The sequence below is a fragment of the Haematobia irritans genome, chromosome 4 (genome assembly GCF_050003625.1).
Source record: "Haematobia irritans isolate KBUSLIRL chromosome 4, ASM5000362v1, whole genome shotgun sequence".
NCBI classification, from domain to species: Eukaryota; Metazoa; Arthropoda; class Insecta; order Diptera; family Muscidae; genus Haematobia; species Haematobia irritans.
Window position 1 is genome coordinate 159,702,901 of NC_134400.1, and position 26,427 is coordinate 159,729,327.

At 31.5% G+C, this 26,427-nt stretch overlaps 1 protein-coding gene and 2 long non-coding RNA genes across 3 annotated transcripts in view; 1 reads left to right on the forward strand and 2 right to left on the reverse strand.

The window, feature by feature from the left end:
• Chd64 (transgelin calponin-3) overlaps positions 1-22,067 on the reverse strand; it is a 44,308-nt gene extending 22,241 nt beyond the window's left edge. The window contains exon 1 of the mRNA XM_075303520.1: positions 21,830-22,067. Within this exon, the coding sequence (XP_075159635.1) occupies positions 21,830-21,886 (57 nt within the window). The 5' untranslated portion in view covers positions 21,887-22,067. The remainder of the gene's footprint in view (positions 1-21,829) is intronic.
• Positions 20,725-21,973, forward strand: LOC142232833 (uncharacterized). Its single transcript, XR_012721224.1, has 2 exons — positions 20,725-20,903; positions 20,956-21,973. It is a non-coding gene; the product is annotated as an uncharacterized LOC142232833 (long non-coding RNA).
• A 2,474-nt stretch (positions 22,068-24,541) lies between the features above and the next one.
• LOC142237155 (uncharacterized) lies at positions 24,542-25,130 on the reverse strand. The gene is made up of 2 exons (XR_012722371.1): positions 24,759-25,130; positions 24,542-24,697 (listed from the first exon to the last, which is right to left on the reverse strand). It is a non-coding gene; the product is annotated as an uncharacterized LOC142237155 (long non-coding RNA).
• Between the last annotated feature and the right edge of the window lie 1,297 nt (positions 25,131-26,427).

The window sequence follows — 26,427 nt, forward strand, 5'->3', positions numbered from 1 at the left end:
TAAATTTTCTTGAATTTGTCGAAAAATATTTACTTATTTTTATGACATCGGCATGATGCCAACGATTGTAATACTGTTTAGTTAAAATTTTCTATAAATATTAAAAATTTTCTAAAATTAACCGAAAGTTTTCTCCCTGGTGGGTTCACTGTTTTTTCACTATAGTGATAATTTCGTTAATAAAAAAAACTTTTTAAATTTAGCATTATTTTTTGGCAATTTAATATTGCTTTAAGCATTTTTTAGCATTATTTCAGTGCTGATTTAGCAGCAAAATTTTTTGAGATCTGGTCAAACTGATATCATGTCGTTCTCGAATGCTTCAGGTATGAGAAAGTGCACCCAGAAAAAACTGCCTTCGAAACTAAAGGAAAAAATGTTCATCAATATGGTTTATCCATTTTATTACCATTAAGGTAAATTTTTGTGAGAAATAATAAAATTTACTTGTTTCAGTAAAAAAATCCTAAACTGTAAGCAGATAGGAATAGTTCGTTAACTAGAATAAGGCATGGAATTTTACTCATACAGTTTTCTTCGCTGGGTATAAGAATTTACTACTGAACAAGAAAATTTTATTCACCGATAACAAAGCATTCGTAAAAATAAACAAAATCCGAACTAAAACCAAGTTTCCTCAAAATTAGTAAAATTTCTTATAAAATGATAATTGCGACTTCCTTTGTAATAGAAAGTTTTTCATACATACGAACAACACTTGGCATAGAAAAATATTTTAGTTCATTCGTACTAAGAAGTATGCAATCCTTTCAAAACTTAAGAAACACACTTGTTAGAATATAGGAAATTTTCCTATATTTCTATTGTCTACCTGTAATCGATACCTGTCATCGTAATCGATGCGTTTGCGCGTGTGTGTAATCGATATGTTTGCGCGTGGGTTGTTTTTTTAGTTGGAATCGCGTTGTTGTGGTATACGGAGAGATTGTTAAAAAATAATATGGTTAAATAATATAATAAATAACAAATAAAATATATAAAATATTTGTTATTTTAAATTAGTGAGAAAAATTTTCGTTTTTTGAAAATAAATCTATCAATGTTCGTGGTGGTGTATAAAGAAAGAAAACACCAGCAGAATAACAACCCTTTCATTTGTCTTCATTTTGGAATCTTCAATTATCAGGTAATATTCACTGACGCTAACCTTTTGTAACAAAAATGGTTTATGATTTTTTATATTTGTAGGTATTGAAATTGCAAAAGGAGGACAAAATCGTTAACTTATTAAAAGTGAAAAGTACAAGAAGAAGAAGAAAAAGTGCGTTTTACAGTTGATAATATCACATGGAAATTGGAAATAGTGCAATAATAAACTAATATTTCAAGGACACTCGATGCTGTTGATTACTAATAAATATATTCAATATATTAATAAAACATGTCTTTTATTGAAGATAAAATTGCTTATATAAATAAATAAAATTGTATTTAAAAACGAAGGTAAGCAGTTCTAATTATGAAGTAAAAGTTTTACCACAAATATCTAAGATTTGTCCAAATGAATGAAAAAATTTCAATAAAATCATTCCATATATGAATTCAAATCATATAAATGTTTTTCATTCTGTAGTATAGTGGTACATAAATATAGGAAAATGTTAACTAATATATGGAATGCCTTATACCTAATTTCTACGAAAATCACATTTTTCAAACAAATAAAAATGTCTTTGGCGCTATACGAAGTTCAACTTTCTTCACAATGAGTTCATTTTAACGTAAAGAAGGGGTCACTTTTTTCTGGGTGTGTCTGTGCTAAGACGGTGTCGCGTACGCTTTAGACTGCTAATGATTCGGACCAGTATTTGGACACGACACGTAATAAAACGGACTTTTTCAATGGAACACGGATTAATCATTTCACTCGACAGTCATCCGAGGGGACTACACAATATGACAAAAAAGGGACACCAAAGCCAACATAATTTTATATTAGTTCATGGAAATTATTAAGTTTTAGTTTTCAAATAACAGAAAGATTTAATCACTTCAATACTTTACGTTTCTTATACCTCATTCCACGTTAACTAGATTATTATTATTAGTTTATTTAAAATCATAATAAATTATGAAGATAAAAAAAAAAATTTAACTAGATTTCAACTGTCATTTGTGGGATTTCATTTTCATTTTTCATTTATTACGAGTATTCTCCAAAGTAATATATACAAAGCCAAACGTGGCCCAATTAATAATATATTACAGATTTATACAGTGATAGACTAACTACAATCACAGGATTATTAAGAAAAAAATATTATAAAATCTATAAGAATTTAATAATAATAAATATAAAATAAAAATATTACAATTAACATACAAAAAATATATATAAATTTAAAAAATTTAAAATTAAAAAAAAAAAAAAAACAACAACTTTGGCTCCCCAGCCTATAACAATAAAGAAATAAAAATGTGTGTAAGTATGGTCCATTATTTATGACTAGCAAAAGAAATGATTTTTATCAAAGAATTCTCTCTTTTAAATGAAGGAAATGTCTTCGAGAAAATTCTTTAGTAGAATAAGAAAACTTTCTTAAATGAAGCGGAACATGATTCCAAATTCTAGCGACACGCACTGTAAAAGATCACTCACAAACAGCCCTATTAAAACGAGGAAAAATTATCTGCGGAGAACCCGTATTTACTAGTCCAGAAAACAACATCAAAACCTTATGCTCAATATACATAGGAAAAGGCACTCCTAGAAACTCTAATACACTTCCCGAAGTGTGATCATTGCGCCGTAAAGATAAGACAAACCGGACAATCATATTCACAATTCGTTGTAGCCTACTACAGCAAGTCAAATTTGCACCTGATACTACTTCAATACAATAATTAACAGAAGGCATTAGTAATGAAAAACCCAATCACTTTCTGATATGAACTGGCAGAAACAAATTTAGCGAATAAATCTTCCGTAGAGTGGACAGAACTTTCGACAAAATAGAGTCAACATGATGTTCAAAACCGAGTCTCCTATCCAACACTATACCAAGACATCTCGTTTCAGTAGCGAAAGGGATTCTATAACCATTGACTTTTATATTCAACTCTACTTCATCATTTGTATGATAAAAGAACATAGCTGTTGATTTAGCGTTATTTATAACAAAATCATTATCACAAACCCACCAACTAACATGTTCCAAAACATGATTAATATTCATCTCAAGTTGTAAAGTAGACATACTACTGAACAAATGATGGATATCATCCGCATAAAGAAACGGAAAACATTCACCAATTGGAGACGAAACAAAAATATCATTCACATATAATATAAATAGCAATGGAGCAAGAACGGAACCTTGTGGGACACCACTAGAAATAGGTCTAATCTCCGAATTAACACCACGTACAGAGACAAATTGTGATCGTCCAGATAAATATGAGATGAGATGAGTCTGCAGGCAGTATGAGAGAAATGAAACTGAGCTCGAAGTTTTTGAATTAGTTTCGAATGGTTCACCCTGTCAAATGTCCTTGATAAATCCAGACCAATTAAGACTCCATACTCACCACAACCAATGGTTTCTCTGACTGCATCTGTCAAGTGAAGCAGATGTGAGGCTGTACTAATTCCATGTCGAAATCCATATTGGAAGTCGTTATGCAATTTTCGGTCATCAATGTACTCCTGAACAGTATCTCTCACTACATAACCAAAGAGCTTCGATAATGAAGGCAAGATACTAATAGGCCTCAAATTCTCCACATTAAACCAGCCTTTACTTTTAGGAAAAGGTACCACACTCAAAAAAAAGTGAACTCTCTATTTCACTAAAGCCATATTAACTTTATATTAGTTCATAGAATCATTATGTTTGGAAAAAGTTTATTTTAGTCAAATAATTTTTTGCGTATGTTAGTTAAATGAACTAAAAAACGGGAAAAAGTTATACACAAATAAAGCATAAAGATTTCCTAATTTCGTATTTCTTACAAAATAGTTCATTATTTCTTTAAATTTGTAAATTTTACCAAAAATGTGTCCATCATGAACTTCGTATGTCACTAAAGACATTCTTGCAATTTTGAACTCCAAGATTTCTCTTAAAACTACAAAATTTTTTTCAACTACTGAAAAAATTTAGTTATGTCTAATAAATTTTCTTGAATTTGTCGAAAAATATTTACTTATTTTTGCCATATCGGAGTGATGCCAGCGCTTGTAATACCGTTTAGTTAAAATTTTCTAAAACAGTTCCAATTTTTCTAAAATTAATCGAAAGTTATCTTTCCTGGTGGGTTCACTTTTTTTTCAGTGCGCCTTGGCGACTTTCCATGCATCCGGATATTTACATGTCAGAAATATGCTATTAAAAAGGTGAAGCAAGAGACAAGAAATACACGGAAATATAATCTCCAGAAACTTAACAGGGATGGCATCCACTCCTACAGATGAGGGCTTGAGAATATTCATAGCATTCTCAATATCAGACTCAAAAATACAGTTGAACGAAAAAGTACCTAATTATTCGTCTACCATTTCTTCACTCGAACGAGACAAAGTTTGACTGTTTCTTCCAGATAATGTGTTCGAGACAAAAAAATCATTAACATAATTAACATCAATGTCAATTATCACCCAAACATCCAGAAGATCTTAACGTTGACCAGATTTGGGTATCATCCATTCTACCAAACATACTACAGTATGTTTCGATTTCAAATCCATTTTTAGTAGATTTCGAATCTAATGTGAATGGGTTTTTAGCAAGTGAAAAAAATATAATTATGTTTAAAACATATTCTCGAATTTGCCGAAAAAAATATTTACCTTTTTTGTCTTATCGGCTTTTGTAATATAGTTTAGTTAAAAATTTGTAAAATAACCCTACATTCTCATTCCTGGTGGGTTCACTTTTTTTGAGTGTAGCGTCTATATTTTTGAAAGCGCGTGGAATAATTTTCATTAACTATTTGGAAAAGGAAAGAACCAATGGTTACCATGTCCGCATATAAATGATGATTCAACCGCAGCCGATATCATTCGACCTTGTACTAAATACTTCCTTATACAGACGGACTGAAAAAGCGGGTTATATTGGCTCAGGATACAAGTAGAGTAGTAACGATAATATGGGGTCTATTGGAATTTTTTTAGTATTTCCAAACATATCAAAGTTAATATAGCATGGCCAAAAGCAAACGATACTCGCGAATATCAGTAATTATGATTAAATATAAATTATGTTCTACTTTAAGATATATTTCCATAATATTCGATTATTTTGAATGTTATACAAATTATAAATAAGCTATTAATTCTAACGTCAGACTGATTGCCGGTCATCGTCATATGCCGAAAATGGTTAAAAAAATCAGGATGAACCATATATAGAAAACTATACACAAACGACAAAGATTAAACGAAATGTCCGTTACATTTTTTATAGTAGAAGCATATAAACACACTATAACAAAATTTAAAAACAAAACAACTGATAAAAATATAAAGACTTCAATAAACTTGAATGACATCATATTTCGTGTATTTCTGTTTCTCTGAATATCTCTTGAAATGCAAACGCCGCAGAGTAAGGGAAGAGTTTATGGCGAAAAAAAAAATATCTATTTTTGTATGTCTTCTTCTATTCATTTTTTGGCCGTTGATGAATGATTCATAAAGCTTTTCAGAGTCGTCAAATAAAACGAGTATTGACTTATACAATACTGATATACACATAACTCTAAGTGAATATGACTATTAACTAAAATAGGTTTTGATCTGTGGTTTGATCGAAGATATAAATCATCAATATTTGGATAAGAGTACAGAATTCTTTTATAATGAATTATTTTTAAGAAGCGCATAAAAATACAAAAAAAATGGTGAATCATACACTCAAAAAAAGTGAACTCTCTATTTCACTAAAGCCAATTTAACTTTATATTAGTTCATAGAATCATTATGTTTGGAAAAAGTTTACTTTACTCAAATAATTTTTTGCGTACGTTAGTTAAATGAACTAAAAAACAGGAAAAAATTATACAAAAATAAAGCATAAAGGTTTCCTAATTTCGTATTTCTCACAAAATAGTTCATTATTTCTTTAAATTTGTAAATTTTACCAAAAATGTGTCCATCATGAACTTCGTATGGCACTAAAGACATTCTTGCAATTTTGAACTCCAAGATTTCTCTTAAAACTACAAAATTTTCTTTAACAAGTGCAAAAACTTAGTTATGTCTAATTTTCTTGAATTTGTCGAAAAATATTTACTTATTTTTACCATATCGGAGTGATGCCAGCGCTTGTAATACTGTTTAGTTAAAATTTTCTAAAAAAAATCAAAATTTTTTAAAATTAATCGAAAGTTATCTTTCCTGGTGGATTCACTGTTTTTTCAGTGTAGCATCAAAATTGTCATATTATGAGATAGCATATTACGTGAATTTATTTCACATTTATTTAGGTAATAACTATTGCTGATATTTTATTGATGGCATTCCGTTATCGCAATATATGTTATTGACTCTAACAAATGCTTTTATCTTTTGATGAAGAAACCGATGTACATTAAAGCCCAACCGAAGAGCAAATACTTTCAGAAAACGAAATAGTTGATATTCCACCAAAGGAGAAATTCAAATCAAAATTTTATATACTAATTCCTTTGCCTATTTTTTTAACCTTATTTATTTGTAAACCAAATATTCAAAATCCCACTTACCCACATTTTCATGAAGCTCCATTAGTGCTACGTTAGCTAACGAACTTTAAAAAAAAAAAAAGTCTAACGGAGCTACATGAAAATGGCCGTTAATTTAAAAAATTACTTCCTTAACCAACAATATTAACAATTTGCTTGAATTAAAGACATACTTTAACCCTCTCGTGCTCAATGTTGCCTATAGGAATATTGTGCTTATATGCTTCGAAGTCCCGCAATTTTGATTTGTTCGACATGCGATTTTTTGCATTATGTGACGAACCAGTATAGCAAGGTGTGAGTCAAGACTAACATATATAGCGCATAAAAAATGTTTAAACCCATGCATTTTAATTCGGGCATGAGAGGGTTAACTGAAAAATTGACATGGTAGCACGAATGGAGGAGTACATGAAAGTGGGAGTAAAACTAATTTTTTTTATTTTTAATTAAGAAAAAAATTGTACTTTGAAGTATCTATTATAATTTGAATTTTTAAATATAATTTTAATTTTTATTTGTGTGTGAATAGCTTAATGCCCAATTTTTTTGCCAGCTGATTAAATTTTCAATGTTAACGACACAAAAGGTAAAATTCAGCATATGCTGCAAAGCCTCTTGAATAGTTTCAAATAAGTTTTCTTTTTATTTTGCCTATTTTTGTTGTCTTAAGGTGTGTTGTACTAAAAGCTTCCTTATTAAAAAAATGGGCTTTAGAGGGTTAATATATCTCAAGAATAGAATAAAAATTCCAAAGATGATTTATGTCCTATTTCTGTATATCGAACGATAGTTTTCTTTCGTATTTCAAACATAAAAACATTAATTTTGGTTCCTCTATGTCGATGGGAAGTCACTTCTTATATTGTTGACGAGTACGAAACGAACATATACGAGTCAAAAAAAGTAAAAACATTAACATTTGAATGGACTTTCGGCAAAAAATTTCTTTTTGAAAATATTCATTTTTGATAAACACTGTATTCTCATACACACGAAACAAACTTTCAAAAATACAGAAACCCAAAATGATTCAAATTCGATAGACTGATTTTCTATCGACTGGTACAGGAACATGGTATTAAAGTTTTCTAACTTTCTCTCTAAACAATTTCCTTAATTGGTTAATTGATGCAACCTAAATTTTAGGATACTTAATTTATACTCTATTACGGACAAATTAAAACAAAAAATTAACCTCGCTGAAGAATTCGAATCTGCTACCATATGAATGTGGCAAAAGTTTTTTTTTTGTTCGGACGGAAAATCGAATCTCGGACCATAGCAAATATACCATCCATCAGAGCTCGACCGAAGCGGGGTTTTTTGGCCGATGCCAATGTTCGGCAAAAGAACAATAATCGGCCGAAGCCGATTATTTTCCTCAAGTTTGTAATTAAAGAAATTTGTTGTTTTTTAGTTCAATATTAGAATATTTTTTTTAAACAAATGCATAAATACAACAATAAAAGGTAATTCATTGACAAAACAAGATTTTTTATAATTTTTTACGTATTTTTTGTACTGGGTGTTTTAACTGAGACAAATTCAACACTTGGACAATTCAATATCAAATAAATTATTCAAAAAGCTTCGGCTTCCGTTAATCTGCCTCTTGACGCCGAAGACCGATTCGTCGTCGATTATCGATTTTTGGCCAAATGTCGAAGCCAATGTTCCGGTCAAGCTCTACTATACATAAAGCCATGCAGTTACAGCTATTTTATCCATCAACACGGAAATGTCGCTATATACATCAAGATACAAGTAAACAATTCTGTTTATAGGCCTGATTATAGAGCACACGCAAATAAACTACCAAAATTTTAAGAAAATATTACCAAAAATCTACCAAAAATTTTCTCAAAATTTTAATTCTATAGAAAACTTTGACAAAATTTTAATAAAAAAGTTTACACAATTTTAATCCTATAGAAAATATAGTCAAAATTTTAATTTTATAGAAAATGTTGACAAAATTTTAATTCTATAGAAAAATTTGTCAAAATGTTAATTCTATAGAAAAATTTGTCAAAATTTTATTTCTATAAAAAATGTCGAAATTTAATTTTTTTTTAACAGTTGTTGCCAAAATTTTTTCTATTGCAAATATGGTTTTTATTTCTATAAAAAAAGTACCTGTTAATTGGAGTGGAATATTTTGTAAAATCTACCAAAACATCATGTATTCTACCAATCCACCAAACAGTAAAAAATCTACTATTTTTGGTAGAATTGTACCAACAATGGCAACCGTGCACACATAAGACGATTGAAAGAAATTTGCTTTTCTTGCATATTGTAACAAACAATTTTTTTTTGAGATAAAAGTTTGTCCTTTTCAAAGTATTAAAAAAAATATAAAAAAAGAACAACGTTTGTGATACCCGGTTTATAAATGAAGATAGATGTACTTCATTCATCATTCAACATTGTTCAAATACAACAACTTTCTCATTTTTAAGTAGTTAACATTCGCTTATTAGAGGAAGTAAATGACGCGGTGATTGCACGAATGACTAGATCAACACTTTTGCCTGTAACCAATGGAAGAAATACCCGCACCAATAACTGCTAAGTTACTATTAGTTTTTAGGTAAAAATTTTAATTGTACCGTTATGCAATTATACAAATAGAAATTTGGGTTACAAGGTAAACTTGTTGTTGATTTTTGAAAAACGTCACTAAAAAGTCAATTCCATAAATTGACTACATAAAACTGCTCGTTTAAAAATGGCTGTAAAAAATAAATATGTACATACCACCACCATCCAAAAAAATAAACAAAAAAAGAAACCAATGACCCCAAACTTAAAAGAGTGGACACCAAGCCAAGTCAGCCAATGTCTTTTTTACCACAAAAAGTAACTTGGTGACTGACAGCGATAAGTAAATGAACGTAACCTCCATATTTGTACGAAAATAAACCGTAAAACAGACAACAAAATGTTAATAATACTTCCCGCTCCACATATGTCCGTAGTACTCAGCTTCAAGTAATTGATTATTTTGTTTTTCATTATGTCTATCATCGTCTTATTAATAAATATTTGTGTGTGTTCAGTCGACGGGTATTGCAGTATGAAAAGTAGAACGGGCAGAAGTAAGAAATTTGAAGATGTTAGAAACAATAAGACAGAAAAATGTACCAAAGTTCTACTATACCCAAAAGAAGTTAACATGAATTCAAAGAAATTGGCAATTGAACTTTGGCCATACTCTACTCTATGATACTCTACTTACGTTGGAATATCATATATACGACCATAAAGAGAAAAAAAATTGTTTTTCAATGGCTTGTACTTTTCCGGCAGAAAAGGGTCACTGTAAAACATGATTTTGTTTTTGAAAATGTGCCCTTTTTGCATCGATATTTTTGAACCACTTAACTTATCACAGATCCAATTATACGCGATTATTCGTCATCTCAGATCAAAATACCTAAACAAATCACCTCATCAAATGTACATTTTCAGTGTAAACTAGTGTTATGAATAAAAAATTTCGTTAAAAGGACGTAACATTTCGTTCTTTTTCATTTTTTCTCTTCTGGTTGTAAAACAATGGCAAATTTCGTTCTTTTTTACGTGTAGGTGTACACAAAAAAGTAACTCGTAATTAATAACGAATTTTATTTTATTTATTTATTTATTACTTAATTTATTATAATTACAAATTACAATAAACTTATTTATACGGACACTAGCAACTAGAGGCTATCGGCCTACTTTTAATTAAAAGGATATTGGAATTAAAATTAAATATGATACAATGAGTTTATATTTAACGAAATTTAACCAGGACACAAAACGGAATTTATTAGATTTCTTGTCTGTTTTGGTAAATTATGCTAAAACATGTAAACAATTAAATTAGGGTATAAATACAATTATCGATTTTTTGCTGTTTATGCCAGTTAAAAACTCTAATTATAAGAGATGCTTTAAAGTAAAAGTCGTTTTCTGGACTTCAAAAATATTTAATGATCAAACTTCCTCGAAGTTTTTATCTTTAATCGAAAAATTCAAAATTTTGTACAAAATATTAAATCCCTACATCAAATACAACTTTAATTGCAAAAATCGGGTAGCAATACATTCATAAGAAAGAAGTTCACCATCTATAGTATCAGCTGAATAGTAAAACAAAAATTAATTAAATTTAGGACACAAATTTTGGAAATGTGCATCCCTCTGTTAAAGTTGTATGTCTTTGAACTAAGGCAAAGTAAAGAAACACATATTTGATTTAAAGAAATCGCCCTTAAATTAAGTGATATATTGAATTTTTAGATTTAAGATAAAAACGCTTGAAATATAGGCTAAGATTTATTTCGAGGATTTTGTATCTTTGGTTTAAAGTGTTTTTTGGAATTAAGAAAACATTTTGTGCTTTGAAGTATCCGTTATAATTTGGATTTTTAAACTAGAGTTTGTTTGTACGTGAATAGCTTTATTAATATAACGCGAAAAGAAAATGAAAATTCGATAAATTAGATCTGTATCCTAATTTTAATTTTATTGATTTATAGATTTAGAGCCAGATAGGTTTTTAGTCACAAATATCTTTATTTTAAAGAAACCGCATCGTTGACTCGGAATCAATACCAAAATCCTTAAGAGAAGGTCAAAATCTTTGGATTCAAGTTATTTTTTTTTTTTGCGTGTATATCTAACTTAACGTATACAAAAATCTGACCCAAGTTTGTTATTATTTCTCAGATTTAAGAGTTTTCTTCGAGGACGACCTTGTACCACATATTAATAACATGGGTCACAAATATAAATAAGCTACACTTGTAGTTTAGTCAATGCATGGTTTTAAGCTCAAATCAAAAACAACAATAATTCTCAAATAATTTGTCAGTCCCTACTATAATCAAAAATTTGGTGTCCCTCACCAACGATTAGGGATTTAGTGGAAACAATTATTAATTATATTATCCATTTTAACACATCTTACGCACCAATTTTTATCGATTTTGTGACATAAACAGTAATTTATTATGAATATATATGCATAAATTTATCGTAAACATTTAGTAATTTGTAAAAGACAATTCATATGGATTTCCAAAAACTTTCAACATTAATGATGTCAGATGAGTATTAGTATATTTTTTATTTGATTTGAAACTCTTCATTGACAAAAGAGATTAACAAACTCAAATGCTATTTTTAGCTCAACATTTTTTTATTGGAGATTTCTTTAACAGTTTCGAAGTGGTAAAATAAAATGTTAATCATTTCATATATAAGGTCTTTGGGTGTCCAACTCCAATTTGTGCTGAAAGGGCAAAAAATTTCGGTTGTCTAATATTTCGTTCCGGTGGAAAGCACTTTTTTATGTGTAATTCTTTTTATTTGGATTAGAATCTTATGATCATAACATTTTAGATGACGATCATGGTCTTTTTATTCAAACAAAATTCTGGGGGTTTTTTTTTGAGGTTGAACACATTACAGGTCCATTTTAATAACTCAATAACTGTCGTACCCTTGACTTTTCACACCGGCCATTTAGTGTTTTTTTTTTTGTGGCGGGAGGGGAGCAATACAGAAGTGACAATAGAGAGACAAACGATAATAATATGTATATATTACAATATTTGTTTTCATTATAATATATTATCTAAATTAGTGTCAACAATCGAATTTTATTTCCACAGATTAATAAACACATGAATTTTGTTATGCTAATGGCTAAAACCATGGAAATCATCTCCCAATTTCATGTTTAAAATGTATAGAACTCACAGAAATGATTATAATATTTCAAAGCATTTATGACTCCACACAATTAATTATCAGCTCTTTCACGCCCAAGGGAAGATTAGCATATTTCATTATTAAGCATATGTAAATATATTCGATGGTTATGCTCAAATATTTTGAAGTGTTCATCTCAGACGGTTGAATTGTTTAAATCAATCAGTTGTCAATCCGAAAATGTACTCGAATTGATAAACATATCTTTGCAAACATCTCGAATAAGGATGACAAGATATAATTAATAAAACTAGGCAACATACAATTTCATGGAAAAGTATTTGTATTTGTGATTCCAACCAAGCAGGTATATAAGGTATAATGGCAGCCCGTTACTTTAGGCTCAGCTAGACTAGTAAATGCACGGTACCATGGTGGCGAAGTTTTTTTCTTATTAATGAATCCCGATTCTACCCAAAAACTCCCCAGTCAAACTGATGTTAAATTTAACAAATTCTTATCCCAACTACGAATGGAAAGTGTCCTGGTACGATTGAGGAAAAATCGAAACAGGAGCTGTAGCCTATACCAAAAAGCGCGTTTCAGTCTTTCCAGGATTGAAAAATGAGTATTATATCTGAAAGGGGACAATATAGATATTGATGAGTAAATAAATTAAAAAAAAATTATCATACCCCATATAATATAACATAAAAATGTATAACCCTATATAACAATTTAATGCATTTCAGAAAAATTTATAACACATTAATAGAGATGGTGACCCTTCCTTTCCCGATGCACTTGCACTGCTAAATACAATAGGGCTGTTTTCTTTTAACACTGGATGCAACATTTGTATGGACTATCCAGAACATCGTTGCACTTGTGTTCTATCCAGAACATCTCATCAGTGCAAGTCGCGCCGATGTTGCTAGATTGTATTTTGATAAAGTGAGGCTTCTTCGATTCACAATAGCACTTTATTGTGACTAATTTATCGAAAAACAAGAAATTCAAAGTGGTACAGCGTCATGAATAATCGCAGCAGTAAATATTTATTACTAATTGGAGCATTCCATACATTAAAAATGCAGGATTTCACTTCTTTTATGTAATTGTTTTTAAACAGCTGATGACAGTGTTGCATATTTTTGGAGATGACCGGGATAAACGAGTACTATGTTTTCTTTTAGTCATTCACGGCTTAGGGTATCCAGTGCTAAAAGAAAACAGCCCTAATGTTGAATAAATCTATGCTGTGAAGTAGAATATTGTGGGAGGGATTAGAGAACAACAGGTCTGAGGAGTTCGGTTTCTTCGATTCGATTCCTGCCTTCACAGGGATTTTCAAAGTACAAATTGTACAATAAATGTATAGAGAGGGAGAGAGAGAAAACGAGCGAATAAAATCTATAAATAAACAAGCAAGGAAAGTCTAAAGTCGGGCGGGGCCGACTATATTATACCCTGCACCACTTTGTAGATCTAAATTTTCGATACCATATCACATCCGTCAAATATGTTGGGGGCTATATATATAAAGGTTTGTTCCAAATACATACATTTAAATATCACTCGATCTGGACAGAATTTGAGAGACTTCTACAAAATCTCTAGACAGAAAATTTAAGTCGGCTAATGCACTAGGGTGGAACAAAATGTTAGTAAAAAATATGGGAAACATTTAAATCTGAAGCCATTTTACGGAAACTTCGCAAAAGTTTATTTATCATTTATCGCTCGACATATATGTATTAGAAGTTTAAGAAAATTAGAGTCATTTTTACAACTTTTCGACTACGCAGTGGCGATTTTACAAGGAAAATGTTGGTATTTTGACCATTTTTGTCGAAATCAGAAAAACATATATATGGGACCTATATCTAAATCTGAACCGATTTCAACCAAATTTAGCACGCATAGCTACAATGCTAATTCTACTCCCTGTGCAAAATTTCAACTAAATCGGAGCAAAAACTTGGCCTCTGTGGTAATATGAGTGTAAATCGGGCGAAAGCTATATATGGGAGCTATATAAAAATCTGAATCGATTTCAACCAAATTTGGCACGCATAGCTACAATGCTAAATCTACTCCCTGTGCAAAATTTCAACCAAATTGGGCCAAAACTCTGGCTTTTAGGACCATATATGTCCATATCGGGCGAAATATATATGGGGGCTATATCTAAATCTGAACCGATTTCAATCAAATTTTGCACACTTGACTATACTACTAATTGTACTCCTAGTGCAAAATTTCAACCAAATTCGTCCAAAAATCTGGCTTCTGGGGCCATATAAGTCAATATCGGGCGAAAGATATATATGGGAGCTATATCTAAATCTGAACCGATTTCAATCAAATTTTGCACACTTGACTATACGACTAAGTGTTATGTTTGTACAAAATTTCAAGCAAATCGGTATAAAACTCTGGCTGCTGGGACCATATTAGTGCATATCGGGCGAAAGATATATATGGGAGCTATATCTAAATCTGAACCGATTTCTTCCAAAATCAATAGGGTTCTATTCTGACCCAAATTAGGAACATGTGCCAAATTTGAAAATGATTGGACTTAAATTGCAACCTAGACTTTGATCACAAAAATGTGTTCACAGACAGACGGACGGACGGACAGACGGACATGGTTATATCGACTCAGGGACCCACCCTGCCAAAGACACCATGTGTCGATCTCGTCTCCTTCTGGGTGTTACAAACATATCCACTAACTTATAATACCCTGTTCCACAGTGTGGCGCAGGGTATAAAAATAATGAGTGTATAAACCATTTTTGTGCATGTTTATGGTAAAGCTATTAATTTTAAGAAGTTATTCTTCATCTTCAGGTATGCCTGCACCGAAATACTTTCCACCAATGACATGGTGGAATTGTAAATAAAATCCTATGTAAAATATGTATTTGTAGGAATATACAAATATATTTTAGGAATCTTCCTAGAAATGGCAATAGAACATAATAAATTAGAACTTCCTCTTGTTCACAGTCATTGTCATTAAAAGTACCATCATACAAAACGAAGTAAACAAGATTGTGTATAGTCCACCGTTCACAATACTTCACATTAGCTTATGACACACAAGACAGACACATTACTCAAATGGTGACGCGCTCAGTTATATTAGTGTTTGAAAAGTTGAATAAGGTAAATGTACACATACATACATTGATAAATTGTTTTTCGAGTCGTATGCGAACAAACGCAATAGCTGATTTTTCTATGCGTACTATACAAAAAGGCAGTCAGATTAGAGAAATTTTATCTAAATAAGGGATACGCGTCGAGTTCACAATGCGGTCAGATCAGTGAAACTTGCTTCCAAGCAGGGTATATATTGGTTAGGTCACGAAACTCTTATTTCAAATACGAGCTTTTTGGCAACTGTTCGGCTTTTATATTTTGTTGTTGAATAAATAAATGAAATGAAATAATTAAATGGGAAATGGGATTGTTTTCCCCACTATTCAGTGTAATACATAGGAGAGCAGAAAAATACAAAGTATGTATTAAAAATATTCTTTTTTGCTATGTTACTAAATAAACTAGAAATTGTTATCCACCGCGGATAAAAATGTTCACAGTTTTTTTTTTTCATTTCCTTGTATTTTTTTATTAAAATGTTACCCGATGAAATTTTACCGAAACCTGTGAAGAACAAAATTAAGCAGGCGAGATGTTGCTTTTCATTCTGTAATTGTTTGATCATAATATGTGGTTTCTAGTAGTAATGTTCACCTACTAAATGCAGATCAGAAGATAGATACGATGCACTTTGGTACCTTCCGGAGTACTATGTATTTACTCGTATTTGTACTAAAGACTGTCATCCACAATCGAATTACTTGTGTTGCGGTAACACTTGCCGATGGCGTATCTTAAAACTTCTTAACACCGTCTCCTCAATTGTAAGTTAGTCCATACGGGGTATATATTAAACAAAAAAAAAGCCGATTAAATACGTATATAATTCAGTGTGACAAAACTTTCTACAGAAATAAAATTTTGACAAATTTTTTTATAGAAATAAAATTTTGACAAAATTTTCTATAGAAATAAAATTTTGACAAAATTTTCTATAGAAATAACATTTTGACAAAATTTTCTATAGAAATAAAATTTTGACAAAATGTTCTATAGAAATAAAATCTTGACAAAATTTTGTATAGTAATAAAATTTTTACAAAATTTTCTATAGAAATAAAATCTTGACAAAATTTTGTATAGTAATAAAATTTTGACAAAATTTCCTATAGAAATAAAATGTTGGTAGATTTTTTTGGGGATCGGCTATATTTAACTATAGACCGATATGGACCAATTTTGGCATGGTTATTAGCGGCCATATACTGGCACAATGTACCAAATTTCATCACATACCAAATTTCAACCGAACCGTAGGATTTTTGCTCCTCCAAGGGGCTCCGAAGGACAAATCTGGGGATCGGTTTATATGGGGGCTGCATATAATTATGGACCGATATGGACCAATTCCTGCATGATTGTTAGATACCATATACTAACACCATGTACCAATTTCGGCCGGATCGGATGAAATTTGCTTCTCTTAGAGGCTCCGCAAGCCAAATCTGAGCGTCGGTTTATATGGGAGCTATACGTAAAAGTGGTCCGATATGGCCCATTTGCTATACCATCCGACCTTCATAAATAACAACTACTTGTGCCAAGTTTCAAGTCGATAGCTTGTTTCGTTCGGAATTTAGCGGACATGCTTAGATCGACTCAGAATTTCACCGCGATTCTGAATATATATACTTTATGGGGTCTTAGAGCAATATTTCGATGTGTTACAAACGGAATGACAAAGTTAATATACCCCCCATCCTATTGTGGGGGCTATAAAAATATTCAGCGTAGAAATGCGAGTTTAGTACAAGGAGTTAAAAACAAAGAAGTAAAAAACACCTTACACAAATACATTTCCAAGTTCTCTCACTGCTTTTTATATTTATAGCGAATGGCGTAGTTAAGGGAACCATGATTTATTTAAAAATGTTTGGAATTGTGAACGAAAGTCATAGCGTAGGGTTATTCCACACAGTTTTTGAACAGCTGAGTATATTTTTATGAAATTTTTATTATTTTAGAATTACCACAAAGTTGTCCAAAAATATGTTAACAGTGTATAATAACTAATGGGAAATAAAATTATTCACGTTATATACGATAATATTAAAACTTCTGTGTAAGAAGGAAAAATTGTTATCTTTAATACCTCATTCCCATTACACTTCCAAAATCCAATTCAACTAGATTTCCACTCTCATTTGCCTTATAAATATGGGATTTCAAATCCACTTTTAGTATATTTCGAGCCTAATGTGTTTGAGGTATTAGAGAAAAAATGTCGTTTTGTAGTATTGACAACATCTCTCGCATTCTTGAATCAATGCCAAGAAATTGATATCTGTTTAAAAATTAAAATAAAACAATGCGCGAAAATACATTTTTATAGTATTATTATATTACGTATTAAAATCTGGCAACAACATGTGTGTACAATGCAATATTCCATTCTCATTCTAAAAATGAAAAATTTCTAAGCACCCAAGAGAGCTTTAATATTTTGAGAATATATACTTGATACTTGAAAATAGTATACCTTATATGGCAATGTAGAAATAAAAAAAAACAAATATGAGGGAACACAAATTCAGCAACGACAAACAAAAATGTCGAATTTCAACGTTTTAGTTTTTTTTTTTCAAGTGATCATCCAGTAATGGTAAACAATAAATTTAACTGGAAATCTGTGGTAGTAGTATGAGTAATTTTTTTATTGGGTATGACAGCAAACGAAACTGGTAATAATTGTTAGAAGAAAACGTACGTATAGATATAGCATAAAAACGAATTAATATCAAGCTTTTATATTTCATATATTGATCAATTTTTCGACCTAGAAAAGCAAGAGAGGAAACAAAATAATATACAAAAAATAGTATTTTTTAGCTTACTTAGTATTCATGGATAAGATATTCGAATGTTTGAAAATATAAAATTGTTCTATTTCATGAACCAATATTGCACTCATTACTATACGAGGTGCTTTCTGGCATGTTCAGTTCGCAGGAAATCGAATTTTCCGGTAATCTCGCACAAAACCGTATGGTACATTTTTGGATATTAAAATATAATGGAAGAAATTACGGAGTTTCTATAAGAAATGGGTCTATATAGCATCCCAGCAAAAAAAAAAGCGTCGCCAAAAAAGTAGTGAAAATATTCTTTTTGGATCCGGAAGTGGTGCAAAATAGGAGCAGAAGCGATGATTTTAACATGGGCTTGTCATAGGATGGATGTCCACCATTTCAACAGATCTTGCACTGAATTTGCATCACTTCCGAAGTTGTGATTCGAATTCTGTGTTTTGTATGTGAATTAAAAATTTTTGTAATATTTTGCCAAATAATTAATTTTTATAATTCTTTATGATTTTTAATGCATTCTAACGTTTGTCTGAAAAGATTGACCTTAAATATTTGCAAAAATTCGCAATTTTTCTAGAACGGATTTAGCATTTTTTCGACCATGTTATTAATTCTTACTCTGGTTTTAACCCATTTGAAATGAAATAAGCTAAAAACATCCATTAAAAAGATGATAAAAGCGAGCTATTAAAAATTGAATTCAAAGAACTTCCTGTGTAGTTAAAATAAAGAACATCTTTGAGAGGACATATTTGAAGTGCTTTTGCAGTTGTGCCTTTGGAACAACTTCCAAATTTTGGGATGGGAAATAACTCCATTAAGGGTCGGCATAACCTATTAAATCAAGGTTTTTGGACCAAAAAGTTTTTCCTCTCAGTATTGCTAGACACATATCTGACAATTGCAAAACTCCAATGTGTGTTTTCACACCATTTTGAATCGACTAGAAGATAATGCAGGTTAATATGGGTCACATTATAAAAAGTCATTGGTTCGTGGGTGTTAGACCAAAAATGTTCTCAGTAATGCTGGACATATTTCTCAGAGTTTCCATTCTGAGATTTTTATTATGTGGTTTCTTATAGAATATGACATAACGCTCTGACTCGGCTATAAAAAGAAGATATCATTGAGATAAAACAAAAAATCGGACAGAAATCATTGATAAGGGGAGATATAATCCAAAAAAGAGATAGTGTATAATATAATCGAGTCCCATTTCTGTTGCATGGGTTTTACGTCCGTAATGAATTATTTTTCTATGTCTCATTGAGATGAAGTAGAGCATTTTCCATGTCCATATGTGAATAATAGGAAATTGTACTCTAACGTTCTGAAGTTCTTGCTCGGAATTTAGGCTAAACGAAGATATTTTGAAGACGACGCATAGGTGATATAATTTTGTTGCCAATGAGGTAATCTACTTTTAGAGACACTGGATTTTAGTTTGGTACGCTGACCATCTTGTGGTAGAATAATGCAATGACCAGTTTTTGTTCGGAAAAACTCGATACAAACCAATTAAGGTTAATATACTTGCTTATCCTATATAGAATCGATGATTGTCCATGTTTCATTTAATGGCTAAACAGCCTAAATTTCCGGGACCAAACACCACGAGACAAATGTGTTCGAGAACAGAGTGAATTATTTGAGTAATTCGACACTTGCTGTCCAACAAGTTGAGTTTGAGTTGTGTAAAGTACAATGCTTAGTTGTTGTTTGCGACATCAATGTGCAGAATATTGCTAATTGCACTGGTAATACAATATTTTCGGTAAAATTTGTAGCATTTTCAAAATATTAAAATGACGATTGGAGAAACAAATTGTAGTCATCTGTTTCAGACATACCATCTTGTTACTACATTATCGGTAAAAGTTCGAATCGCAATATGTAAACACCTAAAGTTCTGTAAAAACAGACTTATTACTTGAGTGAGCTTGATGTACCAGGCTGAAACTATATCATAATTTAACAAAGACAAAATTGTTTCATATTTTTTTATATGTACATAGTTTTTACTTCACTCCACTAAATTTGCCTACATACAGCAGTTTGTTTATATCGACAATAGTAATGACAACAAAAGTGCCAAGTCCATACACATGCTCAGACTGATTAAAATAATTCAAGCTTTTCGTCGTACTTAAAAAATATATATATAAAATGATATATTACATATGACTATTTGCTATGTGTGTGCCTTTGTCGTCTATATTTTTAGAGCAAATAAAAAGGGAAACAAACAAATAAACATGTGGAAAAATTACGATGACATCATTGGAATCCATACTATCTTGCCTTGTTAAGAATTGCCTTTGCTTACGAATTTCAAGTACATTTTGTTTTGCTCATTATTTTGTTGTCGTAGCTCAACCACCCTAAGAAAGAAAAGGGCGCCCATTGCACACAAACAGAATAATTTGCGAAACTCATTAAAAGAAGACATACAGCTGTGCGGATAGGAGTGTAAATGCAATGAAATGGGCTTTTCATTACAGATTTACATGCCACCATGGCTACGTAAGTGTTATATCGCAGCAATTCAAGGTGGTGTTAAATTGTTTAATTTCAGCCAACATCGTATTAAATTACATGTACAAATGGCTTTGAAACAGCCGTTTGACAAATCCTGAAAATAGGCACGTAAACTCAAACTCATCAAGTACATTATAACATATTTGTCTGGTACGGAATAAGAGAAGCTCTTTCTGCTGGATTTAACATATTCCTCTAAACATCCCATGTACTTCAATTTACTATTTAAAGCTTTGACGTCACAAGAAATCTCCTATGCGACCACTTGCTCAAGTTAAATGAGAACGATAAAGTGCAAACTGTTGGTAAAGATCTTTAATTTGCCATCGACTTGTTGCTTTTTGGGTACATTGTGATTTGTACAATTTCCGGTTTTTCTACTTCTAAAATTGTGCCAATTCTCCATTTCATTTGCAATTTGCATTGATATAGTGTATGTGGTCAACAGATTCTCTAAATTGTAAATAATTATTTGATTTTATTACCCATATACCGGCACTATATGCCATTTTTGCGATTAAACTTTATTTGAAGCCCGGTATGCAGGTCTAGAGGTAGAGCTAACCATAAGAAATACATATGTATATGGTAAATCTGGATTATTAGCATGCAACAGGAATTTTCGCAAGAGCAACAGTGATCCCCTTAGACGTTATTATCGATTGTTTATATTTTGATCCCATTGGAAATTTGAGGACTTTAAATTACTGGAAGCGCTAATTTTCAAATTTCGTGAAATTGTGGAACTGCAACAAGTGAAAATTTTGTCAAATTGTGGAACTAACAACGGATAAGTTTTTTTTAGTTTTCACGGTGTCTAGTAGTCCCCCTTACTCGAAAAAATTAAAAGCACCATACCCGACAGTTAATTATCAATGAGCCTGCTCCCGATGACACACATACACACTTACCTTGCGTTGGGCCTCAGCTGCAAAACCAGACTTTGGAGCACGATTATTGACAGACATGATTTTATTTGTTAACAAATATTAACTATTTATATTTTTAATACTGTAAAATGCTTCTGATTTATAATAAATCTTTCTTTGTTTTAATCACAGTCTCCACAATTAGGTTATTTTAACCGATATCCGATTTTCACTGTACAGCGACGTGATCACTTGAAGTGTTCAAATGAGAATGCTGAAACTAGTTTTTCTAATGAATTTGAAAAAGAAGAGAGGCGTTTAAATAAAGAGTATGTTCAGTATGCATATACAAGAAATATATGTACAATTAGTATTGTTAGCGTAACGTGCTGTGTGGTGAAGACCTAATTAGTGTGTTGAAGTAAGGTGACGTAAACGGTTTTATCTGGTTTTCTACGAAAATTCTAAATTAAAGGCTGGTCCTCTGTTCGGTTTTCGCTTTGAAACTCGATACAAAACCAAAAAATGCGAAAAACTAGCGAAATTTTTTCCAATTGTGGTATTTTGTTTTTTTTTTTTTTAGTTGAAAAACTGCCGTTTATAGAATGGCGCCATTTGCAATGTGAATTAAGAAATAATTTATTTATTAAAACTATTTGTGGGGGTTTACAAGGCAAACACGGATCATATTTTTTGTTCCGAAAATATACAAAGGATTGAAGGAGTAGCAGATGAATTGCCCAAGGAAAAATAAAATGTTATTTTTATTTTTCCACCAACTTAAATCCATATCGCTCCCTGTTACCTAAATAAACACCTCATTCTATGTGGGAAATAATGGTTTCTATAAATTTTTTCTCATAAAGGCCGGTATGTACCTCTAGCGAAATTTTCGGTATCAAAAATTTATTTAAGTCTACAACAAAAAACAGGGCTGTGTACACAAATTTTAAACCAGCTAATCGCTTTTAAAAATTGTTAATATATGTTCCAAATATTCCTCAAATAAATTGTTTATTATTTACAGACCTTTTAAAACTTTTACGCACACAATGATTGTAATAAATTAAATGTTTGCTGCCAAAATATGCTTTTGACAACCCTGTTATTTTCATTAGAGGTGCGTACCGGCTTACGAAATTGAACGCTACCGAAAATTTCGTTAGCATAAATAGCAATGCATTTCTTATGGGAATGAAATTTTTCGCTAGAGGTGCATACCGGCCTTAAAATGCAACAAAAAAAATTCGGCAAGACATTATGGGAATATGTTTGTTTTCTTTTATAATTTTGATTATTTCACTAAAAGTAATCGCGAAAATAAATTTATTTGAAATGGTTTCTAATCCCACACTGAAAAAAGCACTGACCCTATCGAACCAAAATGGCAACACTATTTGGAGTCTTGATAACATAGTTGTCATGACGAGTAACCGGACGCTGCCTCGGGAAATTGAAGACAAAATACAAACATTTTTTTTAATAATTCTAAATGTTTCCTTTATATAGGGACTGTTATCAAAAAAATACGCCGTTTTGAGACCGTTTTACTACTGTACGCCTCTAGTACAGGAGTGAAGCACAAAACTTTTCCCGGTATTTTATCAGCTTCTCTATTATATGTTTTCGTACACTTGGTATTAAACCCAATACCGTTTACGTATTATTTGGTAATACCCGACTGTTTATACATCAATACCTTTATGGTATAAATAAAAATACCGCTTAGGTATTATTTTCAAAACCATATTGGTACTTTCATAATACCTTATGATACTTTCATGCTTTGCGTACAGCCTGTACCGTTCGGTATTGATATCGTATAGGGTTTTTCCGGACTTTTTGCATTCCCGTGAAAGCGGGATTTTTTTTCGAATTTCCCGGGATCCCGGTCAAAGGGAAACCTACTTTGATGTGGAGTACTTTTAGACATCTTACATCAGCCATACAAACATTTTGACAATGGTTAAGGCAGTCTTCGGTATAGTTTTCGGAAGAACACTATTAATATAGTGGGATTTTTTGTAACACTAAAATACTGTTTGGAAATGAAAGAAACTTATTTCGATTTCACCATCGTTAAACGGGGTCAATAAATGCACATGTTCAGCCAATATTCCCAAAAGGGAAACACTATCATGTAATACGACATTCACATTACACTTCCAAAATCCACTTTATCTACATTTCAGTTGTGGTATGCCCTATAAATAAGGGCTTTAAACTCCAATTTTAAAAGATTTTAAGCCTAATGCGTATAAGGTATACATTTGAAGTTAAAGTAACTATCTTAAAAAAGGTCGGAATTTTCTTATTTCATAAAAAACATCCTTGCAATAATTATGAAATTTTGAAATTATGCAATTGCCAACGTGGGTTACTTACATAAGGTAAAATGTCCCGTTGTTTTGTAAAGGTTTACTCAGTCTACCAGCCTATCGCAATGTCGGTTTACAGAAATATGACAATCACACCCATAGAAAAATTATTACCATACGGGCTCAAATCGATACCGTACGTTATTGATAGTTAGCCAACCCCGTATGGTACAATATCAATACCGAACGGTACAGGCGGTACACAAAGCATGAAAGTACCATACGGTATTACGAAAATACCAAAATGGTATTAAAAATAATACCTAAGCGGTATTAATATTTATACCATTAAGTTATTGATGTATAAACAGGGTTTAATAAAATCCCGTATTTATTGTGATAATACATATTAGTTCAATAAAACACACGTAACAAGTACTTTTCCTTAAATACATTTATAAAATACATAGTACATACACTTCACTTTTTTCATGCAAAATTATTCTTTGAATTTTATGTCCCATCACAGGCTCTGCATGCCTCAAGCTGTCTGTTGTGAGATTTGGAAAGCTTTTGTATGTCTCTTACGTATCTAATGAGAGAATGGTTCCGAATTTGTAAACATTAATAATACTATAACATTTTATACTTACGAATACTTCGCTATATCCACAAATTTAGTTTTTTCAGTCATCATGTTTTCCAAGAAATATTGCAATTAACGCGTCTATTTACTTTATGTGAACAAACTAAACTACTAAGGCGACAACTTAGTTTTTAGCAACGGCGACATATGCTACGGGTATGTGATAGTTAATACCATAATAATACCGGATGTAAATGATTTGATAGAAAGTGGTATCAAAATTAGAAGGTAACGTGAACCAATCAACTAATACCAAACGGTAATGGCCACGTACCGCCTTTTTTCTACCTGTGCATAAATTAGGAAGTGCAAACTTCTTTTTAACAATTGGGAGCCCGTTGGATTCTGGATTAGAACCCTCGACTACGTGCCACAAGGCAACTACTACGACTTGGTACCATAGTTATTCACATTACACTTCCGAAATCCACCTTAACTAAATTTCAACTGTCATTTGCCATTTAAACCCTTTATTATACATAAAATATTGTAAAGAAAATTTCCCGGGAATTCCCGCACTTCATTCCGGAATCCCGTTCCCGGGAAAACCCCTAATATTGTACCATACGGGGTTGGCTAACTATCAATTACATACGGTATCGATTTGAGCCCGTATGGTAATCATTTTTCTATGGGTGTAGGAATGTATATGAATAATCCCGAGAGACCAGGGGCCAAATCACCGGAGTCGAAATCGAGTACTTCGTCATCGTAATGTAGTATACGCGGATCACTGCAGTTGTTACGGAATTGTTTCTAATCGAAGTTGAACACGATAGGTAGCATGCTATCGAAAACGAAGTATGTAGTGATTTTTGAGCGGAAAAATGTCAGCAAAATACTTTAAGAAAATATAATATTAGTTGCATTTAGGGAAACGGATCAACGAAAGGAATGCTCAGTAGCCGCTTCAAAAAAAAAACTTTTTTCAAGAACATATTTAAAAGCTCCTCTTGACAGACGAAAACGTATTTTAAATCTATGGATGTTATAAAGACAATTAGTTAAAAGCACTCACTTCAAAATAGAATCACTTACACTACTTCAGGTAATGCTAAAGGACTGCTTTTGTCACGAATATTTTTTCCTTATTAACGCCACTTTTAAACAAAAAACGCTTGGTTTCATAATATATGTTTACATTTTAACACACAAAAATAACAAAAAATTTTCAGAAATAAAATATTTTGATCACAAAAACTTATTTTGAATTTCTCTTTCGCTTCCAATTACTTATGTACAGCACAGCAATGTAAAAATAAGTAGTAGACAAAATAAATTACGATCGAATACGGTGATCTAAAAATTTTCTGCGATCGAAATCTTTCTCTATACGAAACAGACCTTGAAACCCCGAAACAGTCGGTTTGCAAAGTTATGTATGTATTGGGATGTGCGTGAAACAATTTTTACTACCTTACAGAAAGGACGTTCAATAGCGACTCTTGTTGGAAGTGTGCGTTAGTTTCGTGTTGGGTTCGATTCCAGGACTGGCTGTCACTGACAAAAGAGGGGAGATGCAAAGCTTTGCCAACACCAATAAGGAAGCTTTAAATAGATCCAACCAACCACTAGTTCGAATATTGCTGATACTAGACCAACGCCCACTGCTTTCATCCATTCGAGTTACTGTAAATGTAAATCAGAATAACATAGTATGCAGTGATTACAAACAC